The sequence below is a fragment of the Onychomys torridus genome, chromosome 20 (genome assembly GCF_903995425.1).
Source record: "Onychomys torridus chromosome 20, mOncTor1.1, whole genome shotgun sequence".
NCBI classification, from domain to species: Eukaryota; Metazoa; Chordata; class Mammalia; order Rodentia; family Cricetidae; genus Onychomys; species Onychomys torridus.
Window position 1 is genome coordinate 41,766,798 of NC_050462.1, and position 17,030 is coordinate 41,783,827.

The 17,030-nt window shown below is 41.4% G+C and overlaps 1 protein-coding gene across 6 annotated transcripts in view; it reads right to left on the reverse strand.

The window, feature by feature from the left end:
• Mon2 (MON2 homolog, regulator of endosome-to-Golgi trafficking) overlaps nt 1-17,030 on the reverse strand; it is a 76,717-nt gene that overhangs the window by 34,910 nt on the left and 24,777 nt on the right. For all 6 annotated transcript variants that reach the window (XM_036170230.1, XM_036170227.1, XM_036170228.1 and 3 more), the window contains 12 exons: nt 15,966-16,160; nt 12,785-12,909; nt 12,085-12,221; nt 10,877-11,030; nt 9,026-9,252; nt 6,842-6,923; nt 5,882-6,066; nt 4,721-4,833; nt 3,868-3,972; nt 3,452-3,532; nt 3,020-3,093; nt 2,846-2,936 (listed from right to left, as the gene is read on the reverse strand). In XM_036170230.1, the coding sequence (XP_036026123.1) occupies nt 2,846-2,936; nt 3,020-3,093; nt 3,452-3,532; nt 3,868-3,972; nt 4,721-4,833; nt 5,882-6,066; nt 6,842-6,923; nt 9,026-9,252; nt 10,877-11,030; nt 12,085-12,221; nt 12,785-12,909; nt 15,966-16,160 (1,569 nt within the window). The remainder of the gene's footprint in view (nt 1-2,845; nt 2,937-3,019; nt 3,094-3,451; nt 3,533-3,867; nt 3,973-4,720; nt 4,834-5,881; nt 6,067-6,841; nt 6,924-9,025; nt 9,253-10,876; nt 11,031-12,084; nt 12,222-12,784; nt 12,910-15,965; nt 16,161-17,030) is intronic.

The following is a 17,030-nucleotide window of genomic DNA, read 5'->3' on the forward strand; positions in this document are numbered from 1 at the left end:
CTTTAAAAAAGAGTTTAGGTTTAGATTTGTCCTTCAAATAGAAGACGAAACATGATGAATAAAAGTTTAATCTTAAAAAAAGCAAAAAAAAAAAAACAAACCATGGTCATCTATATACTATATATGGATAAGGAACTGGCCTTTTAAAAATGAGTCTGCATCACCAGCTAAACTGATGCTCTGCACTCTGAATGCACCCCTAAGTAGTGAGTATCTTTAAGATTTGAGGGTTCTTGCCGGGCAGTGGTAGCACTCACTTTTAATCCCAGCACTCAGGAGGCAGAGGCAAGCAGATCTCTGTGAGTTCAAAGCCTGCCTGGCCTACAAAGCGAGATCCAGGACAGCCAGGGCTACACGGAGAAACCATGTCTTGAAACATAAAAAAAAAAAAAAAAAAAAAGTTTGAGGGTTCTTTAAGAACTCTAACAAATCTACTGGGAAGAAAGACTAGAGATATAATTCAGCAAAAAAGGGGGACAAGGACATCTTGTCCACGTAGGACATTTTTAAAGTCTATCATATATTTTATGAAACTTATACTTGAATATTGTTTTGTGATGGAAACAGAACCCAGGACTCTTTGACTTACACATTTCATAAAAGTTTTATTTTCATTCCACAGTTTCCAATTCCCTTTTAAACTGGAGACCTCTTATTTTCTTTATATCTCATAGTTAAGTGTCAGACATGTAAATAAGCATGCTGTGTTTATCAAACAGAAACAATTCACAAAGCACTGCAGATTTGCTTGATTTCATCTGGTACTCTATTAAAATACTATAGTTTTGTGTTGAAATTTAATTTCAAGATGTAACATTTTTCAAGATATCAATAAACTGATTAGTTTACTATTGTATTTAATGTTGTTTTTGCCTGGATTTGGAACAACTAGTAATACATATTTCAAACACCTGAGTGTTCATGTCGTTAACTAGATATATGATATATAAACCATACTCTAGTAAGAACTTTTTCTGTTTTATTTTTATTTTTGTATGTGTTTGGGTACTGCATATATGTCTGTTCACCATGTGAACGCAATGCCCAAGAAAGCTAGAAAAGAACTTTGATCTTGATACAGGAGTTAAAGGTGGCTGTGAGCCGACATGTGGGTGCTAGGAAGCAAAGGTGGGTCCTTTGGGAGAGCAGCCAGTGCTCCTAACCTCTGAGCTAACTCTCTTGTCCCTAATAAGAACTTCTGCTTGCTTGTCTTGTGGCTGACCTGCACTAACCTGGACTTCATAGTCAGATCTAACTGACTATGGACTTGAACTTCTGATTTTGCTGCCTGCATCTCCCAAGCACAGGATTATAGGTGTGCATCACCAATATCTGCTTTTGTGTGATGCTAAGGATGCAGTCTGGGTCTCATGCACACAAGGCAAGCGCTCTACCAACTGAGCTACTGGTCAGCTCCAGGAGGGAAGAGACGAGTCACAGAGCAACAATGATAATTAAGAACTTCGGAGACACCAGAGTTTGAGGCTGTATAGTTATTATTAAAAAAATTGAATTGCCGGAGCTAGAGAGATGGCTCAGTGGTTAAGAGCACTGGCTGTTCTTCCAGAGGATCCAGGTTCAATTCCCAGTACCCACATGGCAGCCCACAACTGTCTGTAATTCCTTTTCCAGGGGATCCAACACCCTCACACAGACATAGATGTAGGCAAAACACTAATGTACATAAAATACAAATAAATAAGGTTCAAAAATATCTGATATTGCGAAAACTGCATAATTGTTGGGGGATAGGGAGTATACCTCAACTTAGAGGCATAGAGGCACAGGCAGGAGTTTTCCGAGTGAAAAATAGAACTGAACTGGCTTCATATATTAGCAAGTGATCAAACTATGCTCATTTTGAAATGTAGAAAGGGGCTGGAGAGACGGCTCATTGGCTAAGAGTGCTGGCTGCTCCTGCAGGATTGCAGTTGAACCACACTAATGGCTCACACCTGTAATTCCAGGGGACGTACTACCTTCTGATTCCAAGGGCACCTGAATGAACGAACATATACACACACCATTTTCAAAATGTACAAAGGCCTTCCTTCATGTTTTGCAGTGCTAGGACCTCATGCCTATTAGACAAGTACCATGAGGTATTCTCTCAACTAATAACTATTTCTTGTTCTCTGATTCACTTTTTCTGTGGTAATGGAATAAAACCCAAGGCCTCCCACAGTGTAGGCAAGTGCTTTACTACTGAATGCTGTGAGCTTCAAACACAGTTCATTTAAGATAACAATTTCTAAAATATGACTAGACTCAAATTTCCCTGTGCTTTATGAATGTTACAGAAAGTATTGAGTATGGAAAGGCTGTTCCTGAACGCCATTGTCAGAAATACCGTCCTACACTTACCTGGCAGAAGACCTAGTCTACTTCACTGATGGGCAATGAAAACCTTACACTGCAAGGCGGGGAGACTCCCCGGCTTCCGAAACAAAGAACGAGCTTTGGGTTTCCATTCCTATGAGCAGCGCAGCACAGCACAGCACAGCACAGCACAGCTACCGAGACCTGCCAGACACCGTCCCTAACTGCAGTCTTGCATTCCCCAAATCATAAATGCCAAATACAAACACTGTCAAGATCTCTCATGAAAGCTATTATAAAACTCTGCTGCATTACTTATAGAAGACCAAGACTATTCAACATATAAGAAAAAGGGACATCATTTTAAATTCTATCACATACAAGCTACATCATGCCCTCTTTATTCCTCCTTCTACAAATGGTCAACACTGACAGGCCACTGTTACCAAAGCATCAGTCCCGCCCGTCAAACACTAAGGTCACTTATACACTGTGTAGAACTAGAAAGAAATGTAAATTACCACACCTTATTATTTCCATAGGCCATATCCATTGCTTCTAGAGATAAGGAACAAAGTGCATTTATTAAATGATGCAAAGATACGTCATCAAGATACCTAAAATGAAAATGAAAAAGACAGTTTCATCTCAAATATACAGCTAGGAACAATGTGGCTGTCAATTTAAAACACAGACTTACTGTGAGCTTTCAAAAAGCCTTGAAAGAATGTTGGAAATCACTGGCAAATCTGCCATCACTGCTGTTGTTAGAACCTAAAGGAGAGACGAAGTCAAAGGTGGAGTGTGACTTTTTCTTTGTTTGCTGTTTTCTTTTATGTTTTATACTTAATTTAATTTTACATATCAGCCACAGATTCCCCTGTCCTCCTTCCTCCCCCCCCCCAACCTTACCCCCAGTCCATCCCCCACTCCCACCTCCTCCAAGGCAAGGTCTCCCCTGGGGAGTCAGCCCAGCCTGGTAGACTCAGCCAAGGCAGGTCCAGTCCCCTTCTCCCTATTCCAAGGCTCAGCAAAATGTCTCAGCATAGGCCCCAGGCTCCAGAAAGCCAGCTCATGCACCAAGTGTGACATTTTAAGAAGTGCCCACTGGATAGGAAGGGCTGTCACTTACTGTACTGGGTCCTTCTACAGCTCTTCCAGGCTTCAAGGCGCCACCACCACTAGGCTTTAGTCCCAGAATCCACACAAGATGCTGACAATTAAAATAAGTTTATAAAACTATAAAAATTGTAATAACTAATAAAATCAGGAGCAATATCTAGCAATAAAAATTAAAATCGGTAGTTTACTAATAATTACAATCAAAGTAATTAGCACCACTCATGTAAACTAATTATAGCATGCAGAGGCAGTAGATAGGGCATTATAAGTGGTCCATTACTTCCTAAAATATAAGCCTGCAAGCCACCTGTCTCATCCCTTCTCACCTTCTCCTTTTTCACACTAGTTATCAGGCCTGCCTGCAGGACCAACAGGCATGTTTAGTTGTTAGCAACCATCAACCTAGAAGCTGACGCTACAACACACCTGAAGAGTTGCCAAGACAAGCTGCCATGATGTTCCGAGCACAGCGCCATGGCAGTGTGCCAGGTTGAGTAGAGTCCTCATACACTGGATGTTCTTGGAAGTCAGCTGTGTGGAAAAAGACATATTTGCATGAACTGCTGCAGAGTCTTAAAAATCAAATCAGCATGAATGTGTTCAGAGACTGTCTTCAATAAAAGCCAAGAATACTAAGAAAATAAGTGTGGATGGTTTGCTTCATTAAAGTTGTGTTATCAGAGCTGAAGAGATGGTTCATTGAGTAAAATGTTTGCCATGTGAGGGCTGGAGTTCAGATCCCGATAACCCACACACGAGGGCATGGTGACCTGCCTGTAACTCCAGCCATGGGGAGGTGGAGACTGGGCGACCTAGACTAGCAGAATGCTCCTCATTCAAGACAATTAGAAACCCTGAATCATTAATAAATTGGAGCAGCAGAGGAAGACACACACAAACACATGTACACACTTGATGGCCTATGCACATGTGCCAACATATGTATACACATGTGAATGCACACCACATAAACATACAGATGTGCAGAAGAAGTTGTATTATTATGTTGGTTATGATAATGTCAAGAAAATAGATAACTAGCTTGTTCTGGAACATCCTCCAGGTAAAAGAATTTAAGTACATAAAAACATTTGGAAAGTACAAAAAAAAAAGAGCACGACAGTCTGCTCGTTCATGGGTCATGAACCAAACGAACGGCAGCACCCCAACGCCTCACCATTACTGTTCCTTGAGGAACCAAATGAACGGCACCACCCCAACGCCTCACCATTACTGTTCCTTGAGGAACCAAATGAACGGCACCACCCCAACGCCTCACCATTACTGTTCCTTGAGGCTGCACCGCGAGAGGTTGGCCCACTGCCACAACCTGCTGGTGGGATTCACTAGACGGACTTATCATCATGACACTGTGGCCCTGGATAGAATACGCTAGAACACAAAGGAAAGCCTGGATGCAAGATACTGCTTTTAGTTCTTTCAAGATCACGTTATATTGTAAAACACTAATTTGAATAAAGTACAACCATAACAATTCAGCAGCAGTACAATTTATCCAGATGCACACAAACATCTGAAAACTTATAAGGTGTAAACACTAAAAGAAGCAACTATGAAATAGTTTCTATATAAATTATTACAATTATTAAACTTGGTAGCTCATTTATAAGCAAAACAGAATTAAGACATATAAAGTATTTTAAACATGTAGCTATATGTACTTTTCTAGTTAGAGGCAAATAAATTTTGAGTGTGAAATCTGAGTGTCACATTGAAATATATGTATATTAAATGTAAGCTATATTACATTTAAATATACAGACACTAAATGCAATAAACAGTGTTTTCAAAGTATTATATTCATTTTTGAATGTTAGTGGTTGGAATATAAGTGATTGGAAATATTATAGTTCTACTAGGTCAAATAGAAAAACAGCAATCACTTCAACAACATATTATAGTTTACAAAGAATGCCAGAATTATATTATTTTCTCTGCATAATTATGACTTAAAATTGCTATCACTATATTCTTCTCCCCACCCTTTGTCAGTGCAGAGCAGAAAAGAGGGGATGTCTGCTAATGGCCACACTGGGAGGAGAAACATAAAGGTCCAGTGACCCCAAGTCACATCTTCTCTCTTCCCTTTTAAAGAGATGAAAGAACTGTTTGAGCCAGGAGATGGCGCACGCCTTTAATCCCAGCTCTTGGGAGGCAGAGCCGGGCGGATCTCCGTGAGTTCGAGGCCAGCCTGGTCTACAGAGTGAGATCCAGGACAGCCTGAGCTACACAGAGAAACCCTGTCTCATAAAAACAAAATCAAAATCAAAATCAAGCCAAAACAAACAGAAGTGTTTTGAAGAGGCAGACAGAACAGGAAGGCAGGAAGCTAGCTGCCGGAGGCGACAGTCGATGCCCAGACAGCAGAGGCCTGAACTCACGCTCTCTCCTGTCACCCCCTAGACGAGTTACCGCTTACATTTATTGGAAAGGGTAGCCGCAGTGGTGGCATTCAGCACGGTGAGCGCATAGTGTGGGGGCAAGGAGCCTTTGCAGATGGCGGTGATGAAAGCGTCCCTTGAAGTCACAAGGCTCAGTCTTCCACACAGAGCAGCCATAGTCAGCTCAGCTTTCAAAATATTCTCGGTGGCAGCCTCATCTGTGCTGAAAAGATAAGGCATTGTGTTTATCTGAATAATTATTTAGGGTTACACTTTAACAACAAGATGTGGGCTTACATAGTCAGTGAGATTTTAAGGAAAGCTGAAACCAACAGACTTAGCATGGAATCTTAACCTACCAACCTAATATCTAAAAAACAGAACTATGTGCTGTGATGCACATACACAGTTGGAAGAAAGATTGGGAACTCAAAGATTTCACTGAAAATATCAAGCATTTTATTTATCTATTTTGTTTTGACACAGGGTCTGTAGTCCAGGCTGGCCTCCAACTCCTTGCGATTCACCTGCCTCAGCCTTTCTAGGTGCTGGGATTACAGGCAGGAACCACCACACCTGGCATCAAACATCTTAAAATCAGTTAAATCTCAGGAGAAACATCAAGCACATATCATCATTGCAGAAGCCGTGGTAAGGCGTGGCATGCTGCAAGGGCTCTGTGATCTGAAAATGTATTTTGGGTTAAAGCATGATGACAATCCCAGTGAGAGTTCAGAGCAAACGCGGGCGCCTGGGGGCAGTGACAAAGAGCACCATTTTTAAGAAGCGATACAGCAGTGGCTACGTTAATTATCCTAACGTCATCACGGCAGTGTGCACACAAAGGATAACACTGTGCGGGAAATTAAAGATAAGCAACCAAGTTCTAATCATACAGAAAACTCAGGTAGGAAAAACCTTCTGCAGACAAGTGGACTGAAATTTCGTGTCGGTTTGAGCTGCAATGACGTAACAGAGAACTTACAAAGATTTAGTACCTGGCATCAAGGAGGAGGGAGAGCGCAGCAAGAAGACCACACCAGCAGGCGCTCACCATCTCTTCCCAAACAGCTCTGCTAACTGAAAAGGAAACACAACACTCAATCATGTTATACCTGCTACAGTCAACTGTCATCTATAAAATTCAAGTATTCTACTAACAACCCAGTTATTAGACACAAAACACTAATATCTAAAATACCCAAATGATGAAAATGTAGAATCTGAGATAGTTTTATAATAAGTCTTAAAGTTAAGTTGTTTTAAAACATATATTGTAGCAGAGCAGTGGCAGCACATGCCTTTCATCCCAGCACTCGGGAGGCATAGACAAGGCAGATCTCTGGGAGTTTGAGGCCAGCCTGGTCTACAGAGAAAGACCCAGGACAGATTCCAAAGCTACAGAGAAACGCTGTCTCAAAAAACAAAACAAAACAAAACAAAATTATTAGCTGGGCGGTGATGTCACACACCTTTAATCCCAGCAATCGAGGCCAGCCTGGTCTACAGAGCGAGTTCCAGGATAGGCTCCAAAGCTACACAGAAAAACCCTGTCTTGAAAAAACAAAACAACAAAAAAATGTATTATAAGATACTTCAATACCTCAGTTAACTAATATCTTTTTAAAAATACATAATTCTACTTCCTCCTCCCTATACCTTCAACAGACCAAACTGTCCATCTGTGAGATCAACTGGAAATTAGTGCAGACTACCATCTAAAATATTTGCTCAGCTAGAATACTATTATATCTGTTGAGAATCAAGCAAGTAAACACATGAATAAAATGGCATTGGGTACCTCATTGCTGAAGATGGGATTTACAAATATGTAAAGTTAAAACTGACTCTGTAGAAATGGATGGGGACTAGAGAAGCTGGGGTGATGCCTTTAATATAACGAAGCAGATATTTTCAACCCAGACTTGCGGTACATGTGCCTCTTCACCAAGTAGCAAGAAGCACACCTTGTGCCCACATGTCAGTTTCAATACTACCCACCATGGCTCCTTGGAAAACTGACTGACACCTGGGCTGGATAAGAAACATCTGAGATCAGGGCAGAAAACCCTGTAGTGTTAAACTGTAAGGAGCACCAAGAGAACATCCAAAATGTCAAAAGAATACTGTCCAGCTTCAAAAGCCTCACTCTGAGCATCACACCAAAAGCTGATGGCCACTGATTATAATTCTTTGGAGTCAATAAAAATCCAGTTTTATTCAAAAGTGAACATCTCCAAAAATGATACAAACTGGTATTTATGCATCCTCACATATTGATAAATCAAATCAGTAGCTAAATTAAACACAGTAATTGCCCTGTGCTAATCTCAGAAATGAATAAACCAATTTGGGATATATCCTTCTAAAAATGTCAAGGTTATATAAAACAAGAACTAAAGAATGGTGTTCTGCTGTGGGATGCCTTTCTGTACACTGTAAACGTGTGTTGCTCTGATTGGTTGATAAATAAAGCTGTTTGGCCTATGGCAGTGCAGGAAAGCCAGGCGGGAAGATCCAAGGGAGAGAGAGAGAGGAGAAAGGAGAGCCAGGGAGCAGTATGTAATGGCACACAGGTAAAGCCATGGAACATGTGGCGACATAGATTACTAGAAATGGATTGAGTTTAGTTCTAAGAGCTAGCTAGCAAGAAAATTGAGCCATAGGCCATGGCCATGCAATCCGTAATTAACATAAGCCTCTGTGTGTTTATTTGGGTCTGAGTGGCTGCAGGACCGGGCAGGACACAGGAAAACTTCCAGCTACAGTGTTCTACATTGTAGGAAAATATCCATATACAGCAATAAATTCAACAAACAGGGGACCACAAAAACAAAACAAAAACAAAAACACTGTGACAACTGACAAAATCTGAATAAGATTTAGACTGAGATGAAATAGTGGATTGACCCTAATTTCTGCTAGTAACTGCATCAGAATGGGGAAGATGATAATCAGTTTTAGAAACGCACATCCAAGTATTAGGGGGTAGTGGGACATCCTGTCTAGAACTTAATCTCAAATAGTTCAGGAAAAAGGATAGTGATATGTATACAAATAAGGAAAAGCTATGATCAGCATGATAAAGTGCTAATAACAGGGAAATAAGAGTAAATGATAACACAGGGACATCATTTCACATTATTGAAAAGCAACAGTGACAGGGAGAGAATGTAGCACACCTGTCTCCTTATCTGCCTGGTCCGACACTGACTGCACATCCTGATGCTCTGAAGACTGTGAGTTTGCTCCTTCAGGGACAGCAGGGCACTCCGTTTCAGCCTCTCCTAACTCTCCTTCGATCATAGTGGTGATTCCACGGACAAGATCCAACAGACAGTGGAATGCCACAGACATGGCATAGCCTTCTGGTATAGTTGGAGGTTCAACCTTGTCCAGCATCTCTAGGCTGAAATCACGAAAAGGTAAGACTAATGAGAAGACACAGGAGAGAAAACATAGGAAGCTGTCTCCATAAGCTGTAGACTCTAAAACTTACTAACAGGAAGACAAAAATAAAGAGACTTTACTGAGCTTGTTTCAGTTGGAGAAGGGCCCCTCTTCAGTATTTTAAACTGATTAGAAGGGCTGGAGAAACGGCTCCGTGGATAACGGGTGCTTGCTGCCAAGCCTGATGATCTGAGTTTGAGTCTTTGGACCCACATAACGGAGGAGGGAACTGACTCCTGCAAGCTGTCCTCCAACCTACACACACACACACACACACACACACACACACACACACACACACAACAATGTATTCTTTTTCATGTAAAAACATGAATTGAAAAATGAAGGCCTGGCTGCTACCATAACTTTTCCTTGAGATGTATTGATATCTTCACTATTTTTTGATATGAGAGATAGAAAAACTAGCATAAAATATATTAAGACAGAATTCAATGCTTCTTAAACTCTTACATTTAATAAAGTACCATAAATTATAAAGTAATAAAACAAAATAACCTACAAAGAGAAAGATGATTTTACATCAGAGAAACATAACTGAGATACCCAGATCCCATGTGACCTCAGAGTCAGTCAGCCAACAGTAAAAGTAACACTGAGGGACGTCTGTGTCAAGCTCAAATCTACTACATTCAGAAGGCAAGACAATAAATCTTATGTTCTAAATTAGGACAAATGAGGAATTATGGTTCTGAATCCCTCTAAATGGTTATTTCTTGAGCTAACAACACAAAGAATGAATAGTTCAACTAGAAAGAATTAATGGCGTTGGAATAATTATCTTCACATCCAAAGAAAAAGAGATGCTAGACTCCTATCTCTTGTATATAAAACTAGCTTGAAATGAATCAATGATCTAAACATAAAAGAAATTACAAAACTCCTAGAGATGTAGGCATGAATCTTTATGATAGATTATGCAACAGCTTGTTAGCTACCCCAAAAGCACTATTAAAAACTAAGTGAAATGACTTCATCAATATGTCAAACTCGTGTGCTTCTTCCCAGGCTGTGCCAAAGGACAGCTTAAAACAGCGGATCCTGTGTACGACAGAGACCTAACACACGTCCTGGTTTGTTCTTGTTGCTGAATAAAACACGATGACTGGAATAACCAGAAGAGAAAAGGACCTACTGACTTCCTAAATATTGAAACTAATTTCTCTCTCATAGAGAGTCCTGGAGTTTACCTATACAACAACTTCCATCTCATATATTGAAGAAATTAGTTTAAATAAAGATGAATTTGCCAAAGGGAATTTAATTCTGGAAGAACTATGACCAAGAGGTCTAAAAATCATGTCATATACATGATTTATAAGAAGCTACATATGACAAGTGAGTCGATTCTTAGGTAAATCAATCATATTTCTGCTTTATAATGCTATTAACAGCCTACAAATGGAAGAAAACAAAATTTAGTCCTGATTAAAATTCTTAGAATATGACAAAAGAAAATAAGCTCCAAAATGTATTACCAACATGAAATATAGTGCAGACAGAAGTATTTTCAATATCCTCTTCAGTGGCATTATTCATCATAAAACAACGTTGCTCCTACTTACTAGGTGGCTTTCGCACTGCCCTGAACTGTGACCGTCAGGATAGGTATCCAAGTTCCTCTGTATTCGAACGCTGGCAGCAGAGTGGCACCCCCACCGATGCCCACCACTCCTGAGCTAGTTGGTGCTGAGGCTGGACCGCCAGCATTGTTATTTCCTGTTAGATTAGGAGGAAAAACAAAGACATCAATTTATGAGTTGATTACAAGTCAATGAATTCCATCTCCTACTCAGACATAACGACCCTGTGCTAGCAAAACAAGTGTGATACCTACAAATGACATTCGTAATTCTCTTTTACCCAGAGAGTTTATTCCCTCAAAACACTACATTTTCTAAACATGAAAAATTACTAGACAGCCTAGGCAGATAGCTCTATTGGTAAAGCATTTGTCACACAAGCATGCAGACCTCAGTTTGTTCCTAAGTACCACATAAGTTTTATACGTATGTCTCAAAGAAAATAGTGGAAGTTCGTTATACTGAACCTCATAGTAAATGAACAAACTCCAGCACCTCAACAGAGAAGCTCCAGTATGAATAAACTGATGGATAAACAGACAGGAGTGTCTGAGGTCGCTCCCCAGTACCCACAACAAAGCTGCAGGAACAGGCGGGTCCCAGTGACTTGCCAGCCTGCCAGCCCAGGTTACAGTGAGAGAACTCTCTCAAAATACAAGTCCTGGGGAATAACAACCAAGGCTGACCTCTGGCCTACACACACAGACACACAGACACGAGCCTGTGCCTGCACATGTATGAACACATACATAGTCACAGGAACAGACAAAACTACAATTTTTTATTACTTTATATTAGACCTCTTCTGGAAAGGGAGAGTAAAAGCTCACAGTCACAGCGGAAGAAGATAAAGGGGAATGAGAAGCCACACACTCATTTTCAAACAAACTCAAATCACGTGAGTCAACTTCTATGAAGAGATGAAATGTCCAGACTCTTTAAAAGAATCCAACGAAGACTTTTGTTTTGTTGAAGAACAGCATCTAAACATTTGCCCTTATGAAATCAAAGAAGAAGAAAATCTATTCTGAAAAGAAAATAAACTAGTTTTCCATGGTAAGGTCAAATTAATCTTTAATATTTAAAGTCTTTACTCTCGATGTACTCGGGTGCACAAGATTTCTCTCCTAACAGGGAGTACTGCAAACCAAAAAACCAAGAGAGAAAATGGAGACCAGTGTGAACGTTACCAGCTTGGTTGGCTGTGGCGGTGTTTCCAGTCGGAGGGACGAGAAACAAGGACTGGATGAAAGAGCCCAGCGCGTTCACGATGTCGCGGAAAACCTTGGTGGAGTGCTGCTTCATGTCATACGACTGACAAAATGACCTGAGAAGTAATTTTAAACGGTCTGGAAAAGCATTTTTTTTTAAAGATTTATTTACTTATTATGTATACAATGTTCTGTCTGGATGTATGCCTGCAGGCTAGAAGAGGGTACCAGATCTCACTACAGATGGCTGTGAGCCACCATGTGGTTGCTGGGAATTGAACTCAGGACCTCTGGAAGAGCAGCCAGTGCTCTTAACCGCTGAGCCAGGTCTCCAGCCCTGGAAAAGCATTTTAATGGACTATGATATGCACATTTTAAAAGCAAATAATACTGCTTAGTAGTTCCAACCCCATATTTGTGCCGTTCGTCACACCCGAGTGGTGTCTCTAATTTGGATTAGAGACAAAAGTTTAGATTCAAGTCCAAACAAAACAACAACCAAAAAGAAAAAAAAGAAACATTGGCAGTGTTTGCTTAGTAACTGATCTCTCCGAGTTCTTTCCCCCACACACCATTTTCTTTGATAAGCCTCTCTAATAAAACATTCCAACAGGAACTCAGCTCTTCTTAGCTCAGCATTATCAAGCCAGCTGTCTAACAGAACATTGCTGTAACTTACCTTAATAGCTGAGGCTGCACACAGAGCCTGTGTATCGACTCCACTGCAACAGCTCGAAGCCACTGTGGCTTATCTGCATCCAGAAACTTCACCAGAAGTGACAGAAATATTTCACACTCGGTTACCTAAAAAGAACAGGATTTTTAAACATTCCATTGAGTCAAAAGAAATGTTAACAACACTGTCACATCATCTTAACCGTAACTGGGATAAAATGGAGGATGAGAAAAGTTAGCTTCTCTAACGCTCTACCTGTAGCACTGGTGATCTGCTAACAGACCTGCTATCTGTAACCCTTACTTCTGGAAAACATAGTAGTACACTGTCTTGCCGTCTCTAGTCCTGCAAACTACCAGCAGACGTATGATCTGCCCTTCAGCAGTACGCTACATGTGTAGACAACTGGATGCCTAAAAAGCAAAGAGGCAGTTTGGTGTGATGGTACAAGTCTATAATCCCAGCATTCAGGAAGGAGAGGTAGGAGCCAGCCTGGGCTCCAACAGCAAGACCCTGTCTCAAAACCGAAAGAGAACAGGAAAACAAGGAGAAACCTGCAGCCGCTGACAGACACACGGACGCAGGCAGGTGAGGCACTAGGCGCAGGCCCGCTGCTGCTTTACTGAGCACCAGTTCTCACTGCTGTTAGTGCCACGCTTTTTCTCTTCTTTTAATTGTATGTGTGTAAGTGTTTTACTTGCATGTATATCTGTGCACCTTATGCATGCATGTATGTCTGTGCACCTCATGCATGCATGCTGTCGGTAGTGGTCAGAGGAGAGCATCAGATCCCTTGGACTTGGAGTTACAGACACAAATTGAATCTGGGTCCTCCGGAAGAGCACAAGGGAACCTACCTGCTAAGCCATCTAATTCTTCCATTATTCATTACATGCATGACGACTGAATGACTAACAAAAACGAACCAGTGTAAAGGTAAATGGATTACTGCTGTGTCAGGTAAACAGCAGGAACTATGGGAGGTAAAAGTGAAACTCACTTTGAGATTACTAAATCAAATATCCATTCTTGCTGAGTGCAGCAAGGAATTGACATTTCAGCTGCGGATGCCCCAAAATGCGGCAAGAAATTGGGGAAATAAAGTAGCCTTCAAGATTTTAGCCTCAGCAATCAGGAGGGAAGACATTTGGATCTCTGTGAGTTCAAGACTAGCCTGGTCTGCATATCTGATTCCAGGACAGCCAGGAATACACAGTGAGGCTACGACTCAAATAAAAAGTCCTTCAGTCCCAAGCCTTAGCTACTGGTGTTTTCTAATGTCTTCCAGCATCTTCAATAGGTGCTTGAAAGCAGGACGGAACTAGGAGGATGACAGAGCAGTAACAACTTCCTAAGAAATGGAGGAAGGAGGGTCAGGAGTTCAAGGTCATCATAAGCTACACAATGAGCTACTGGTCTGGGGTACAAAAGAAAAAAGTCAAAATTACACCGCCGCAGGTGGAAATTCAGACATCAGGTAAATGTCTGACAGAATCATGTACACATGGCAACCACTAGCTCAGGTGCTAATGGATGTGTCAGTGACAAATCTCTTTTAGAAAAATGTCAGTAAATGTCAGGGAGTAAAAAGTTGGGGCTAGTGAGATAACTCAATCAGTACAGTGCTTGCTGAGTGAGCCGTGAGGACCCGAGTTCAATCACTTGTACCCCTACATGAGAAAGCCGGGTGCAGTGGCTCAGGTGATGTCTCTGCTCAGCACTGTGGTTGTAAGAATAGGTGGATCCCTGGGGATGGGTAGGCAGCCAGCCTAGCAGAAATTTCTAGGTCCAGGTTCAGTGAGAGATCCTTATCGAGATAAGGTGGAGGGAGGCAGAGGGAGATACCTCATGTCAATCTCTGACCTGCACACACACACACACACACACACACACACACACACACACAGAGCATACACACTGACGTAACCAATACACCATATGCACACACAAAAAGTGAAATTAAAATATAAGTGAAAAGGAGCCAGGTACGGTGGCACACACCTTTAATCCCAGCACTGGGGAGGCAGAGCCAGGTGGATCTCTGTGAGTTCAAGGCCAGCCTGGTCTACAGAGCCAGATCTAGGACAGCCAGGGTTGCTACACAGAGAAACCCTGTCTTGAGAAAAAAAAAAGGGGGGGGGAGTGAAAGATTAAATTGGATAAATAATTAAAAACCCATTCTTTCCTTCCTAAAGGCAAGAAATCAAGGTCAGACTAGAGCTATGGTAGCCACTTTACGTTAAAATTGATGAATTTTTATAAACTCCTTAAGGCACCTTCAAGGAAAAAGGATCCATGCAAACACTGTCAGTGGCCTGAAAGGCGAACATGGACCCAGGTCAGACGTTCAAAGAACATTCACTCTCTATCCACTCTCGTAGGTGAGGAGAACTAACTGCGATCATTCCCCTTCACCTCTGAGCTACCTGAAAAGATGAGCTAGTGAATAGTGGAGACAAAGTGCTTGTGGAGCACCTTGGGCTGCCATGTGGGGGTACTGGAGGTCAGTTTCATAACACTGTTCGGACTTGTTCTTCAATGTAGTTAACACTCAATCTGATAGCACAAAAGCTGGCATTGGAACAGGAAATGCCTCAGCAGGAATCATGGAAGCAACGTCAAATTGTACTAGCATCATTGTGTCTTCACTGCCATACACAATTAAAAGATGCATATAAATATAAAATATTCTAATATATATTCTAGTGTGTGTGTGTGTGTGTGTGTGTGTGTGTGTGTGTGTGTGTGTCTGTTTTATCTAAAATCGACCTGATGCTAGTTTCCACTGTTAACGTGATTGAATTAATAAACACCTAGGGCGTTCATGGGGTGCACGTTTGGGTACCTGTGTGAGGGTCCTGAGGAGGATTAACTAAGGAAGAGAGTTCACCTTGCATGTGGGTGACACCTCTAACCAAAGCCAGGACCCAGACGGATAATGGGGAGATGGAGGAGGCCCAAGGCCATAGACATGATCACTGCTTCCTGGCTCCCAGGAGGAGAGCAGCCTTTGTGACATCCCCACAACCATGATATGTCTGCCTAACTCAGGCCCCAATAATACAATCAGCTGAAACTCCCGAGCCAAAGAGTAAGCCTTCCCTTCTGTAAGTTGTCAGAGACAGGACGCTGGCACACACCACACGCAATTCCATGTGCAAACACATTTGGAGCCGACACTTACCAGAAGACTGTAGAACTGCTTGATCAGAACAGACACCACTCTCAGCAGACGCATGCAGATGGGGAAATACGGTTTTTCCACTGGTGCTGGAGAAGAGGAAGTGCTGGAGCCTTGTCTGAACTTTATATTTGGAGAAAAGAGCTTGATCACAAGTGGGCACACCCTCTCCTTGAGGAGGAAACTGAATTCCTGATGCTATTTGCAAAGGAAAAGAAGAATTGACTTAGTTTGTGGTAATACTTCTAAAGCACAGTCACACGAACAAAAAAAAAAAAACAAAAAAAAAATGGAATCAGCATAAATAATCTAATTTAGTTACATTTTTCTTGCTAAGTTTGCTCTGACAACTTTATAGTGTCTATAATGTACTCTGCTTACTCCCCCACTGTATTTCCTTCCCTTCTGCCTTCACCTGGCCTCCCTTTTCCTTACAGACCTCTTTCCCATATCCATTGCTTTTCCTTTCCTTTGCTTGTTTCCCTAAGAGTCTTAACCAGTACCGTTTGTGCAAGCTGGGTTTGAAAGTATCAGTTAGAGACTGGACACTCACTCTTGGGTAGACAACTGGATATGATGCCTGCCCCTCTCCCAGAATCTGAACATTGCCCATGAGTCAGCAGCAAGGTCTCATGTGGCCCTTGTCATAATTTACACACAGGTTTGAAATGTGCACTGTTCTTAAATGGACTAAACCCAAATTGGAAATATTTCAAGAAGGTTTTGTTAAGAAATGCCTGATTTGGGGGCTGAAGAGATAATTTCATTGGTTAACAGAGCCAGCTCTGATTCTGAGTTTTGATTTTGATTTTGAGCCCAGGTTTGATTCCCCAGTACCCACATAGTGGCTAACAACCATCTGTACCTCCTGTTACCGATCTAATGCCGTCTTCTGGCCTCCATGAACACTGCACGCATGTGGTGCACAAACATACACACAGGCAAAACAACCATGTAAATCAAAAAAAAAAAAAAAAGAAAGAAAGAAAAAGAAAAGAAAAAGAAGTGGCTTACTTTCACAACTCCAATTATCTGTCTAAAAAGTTTCTAAGATTTCTTCTAATAATG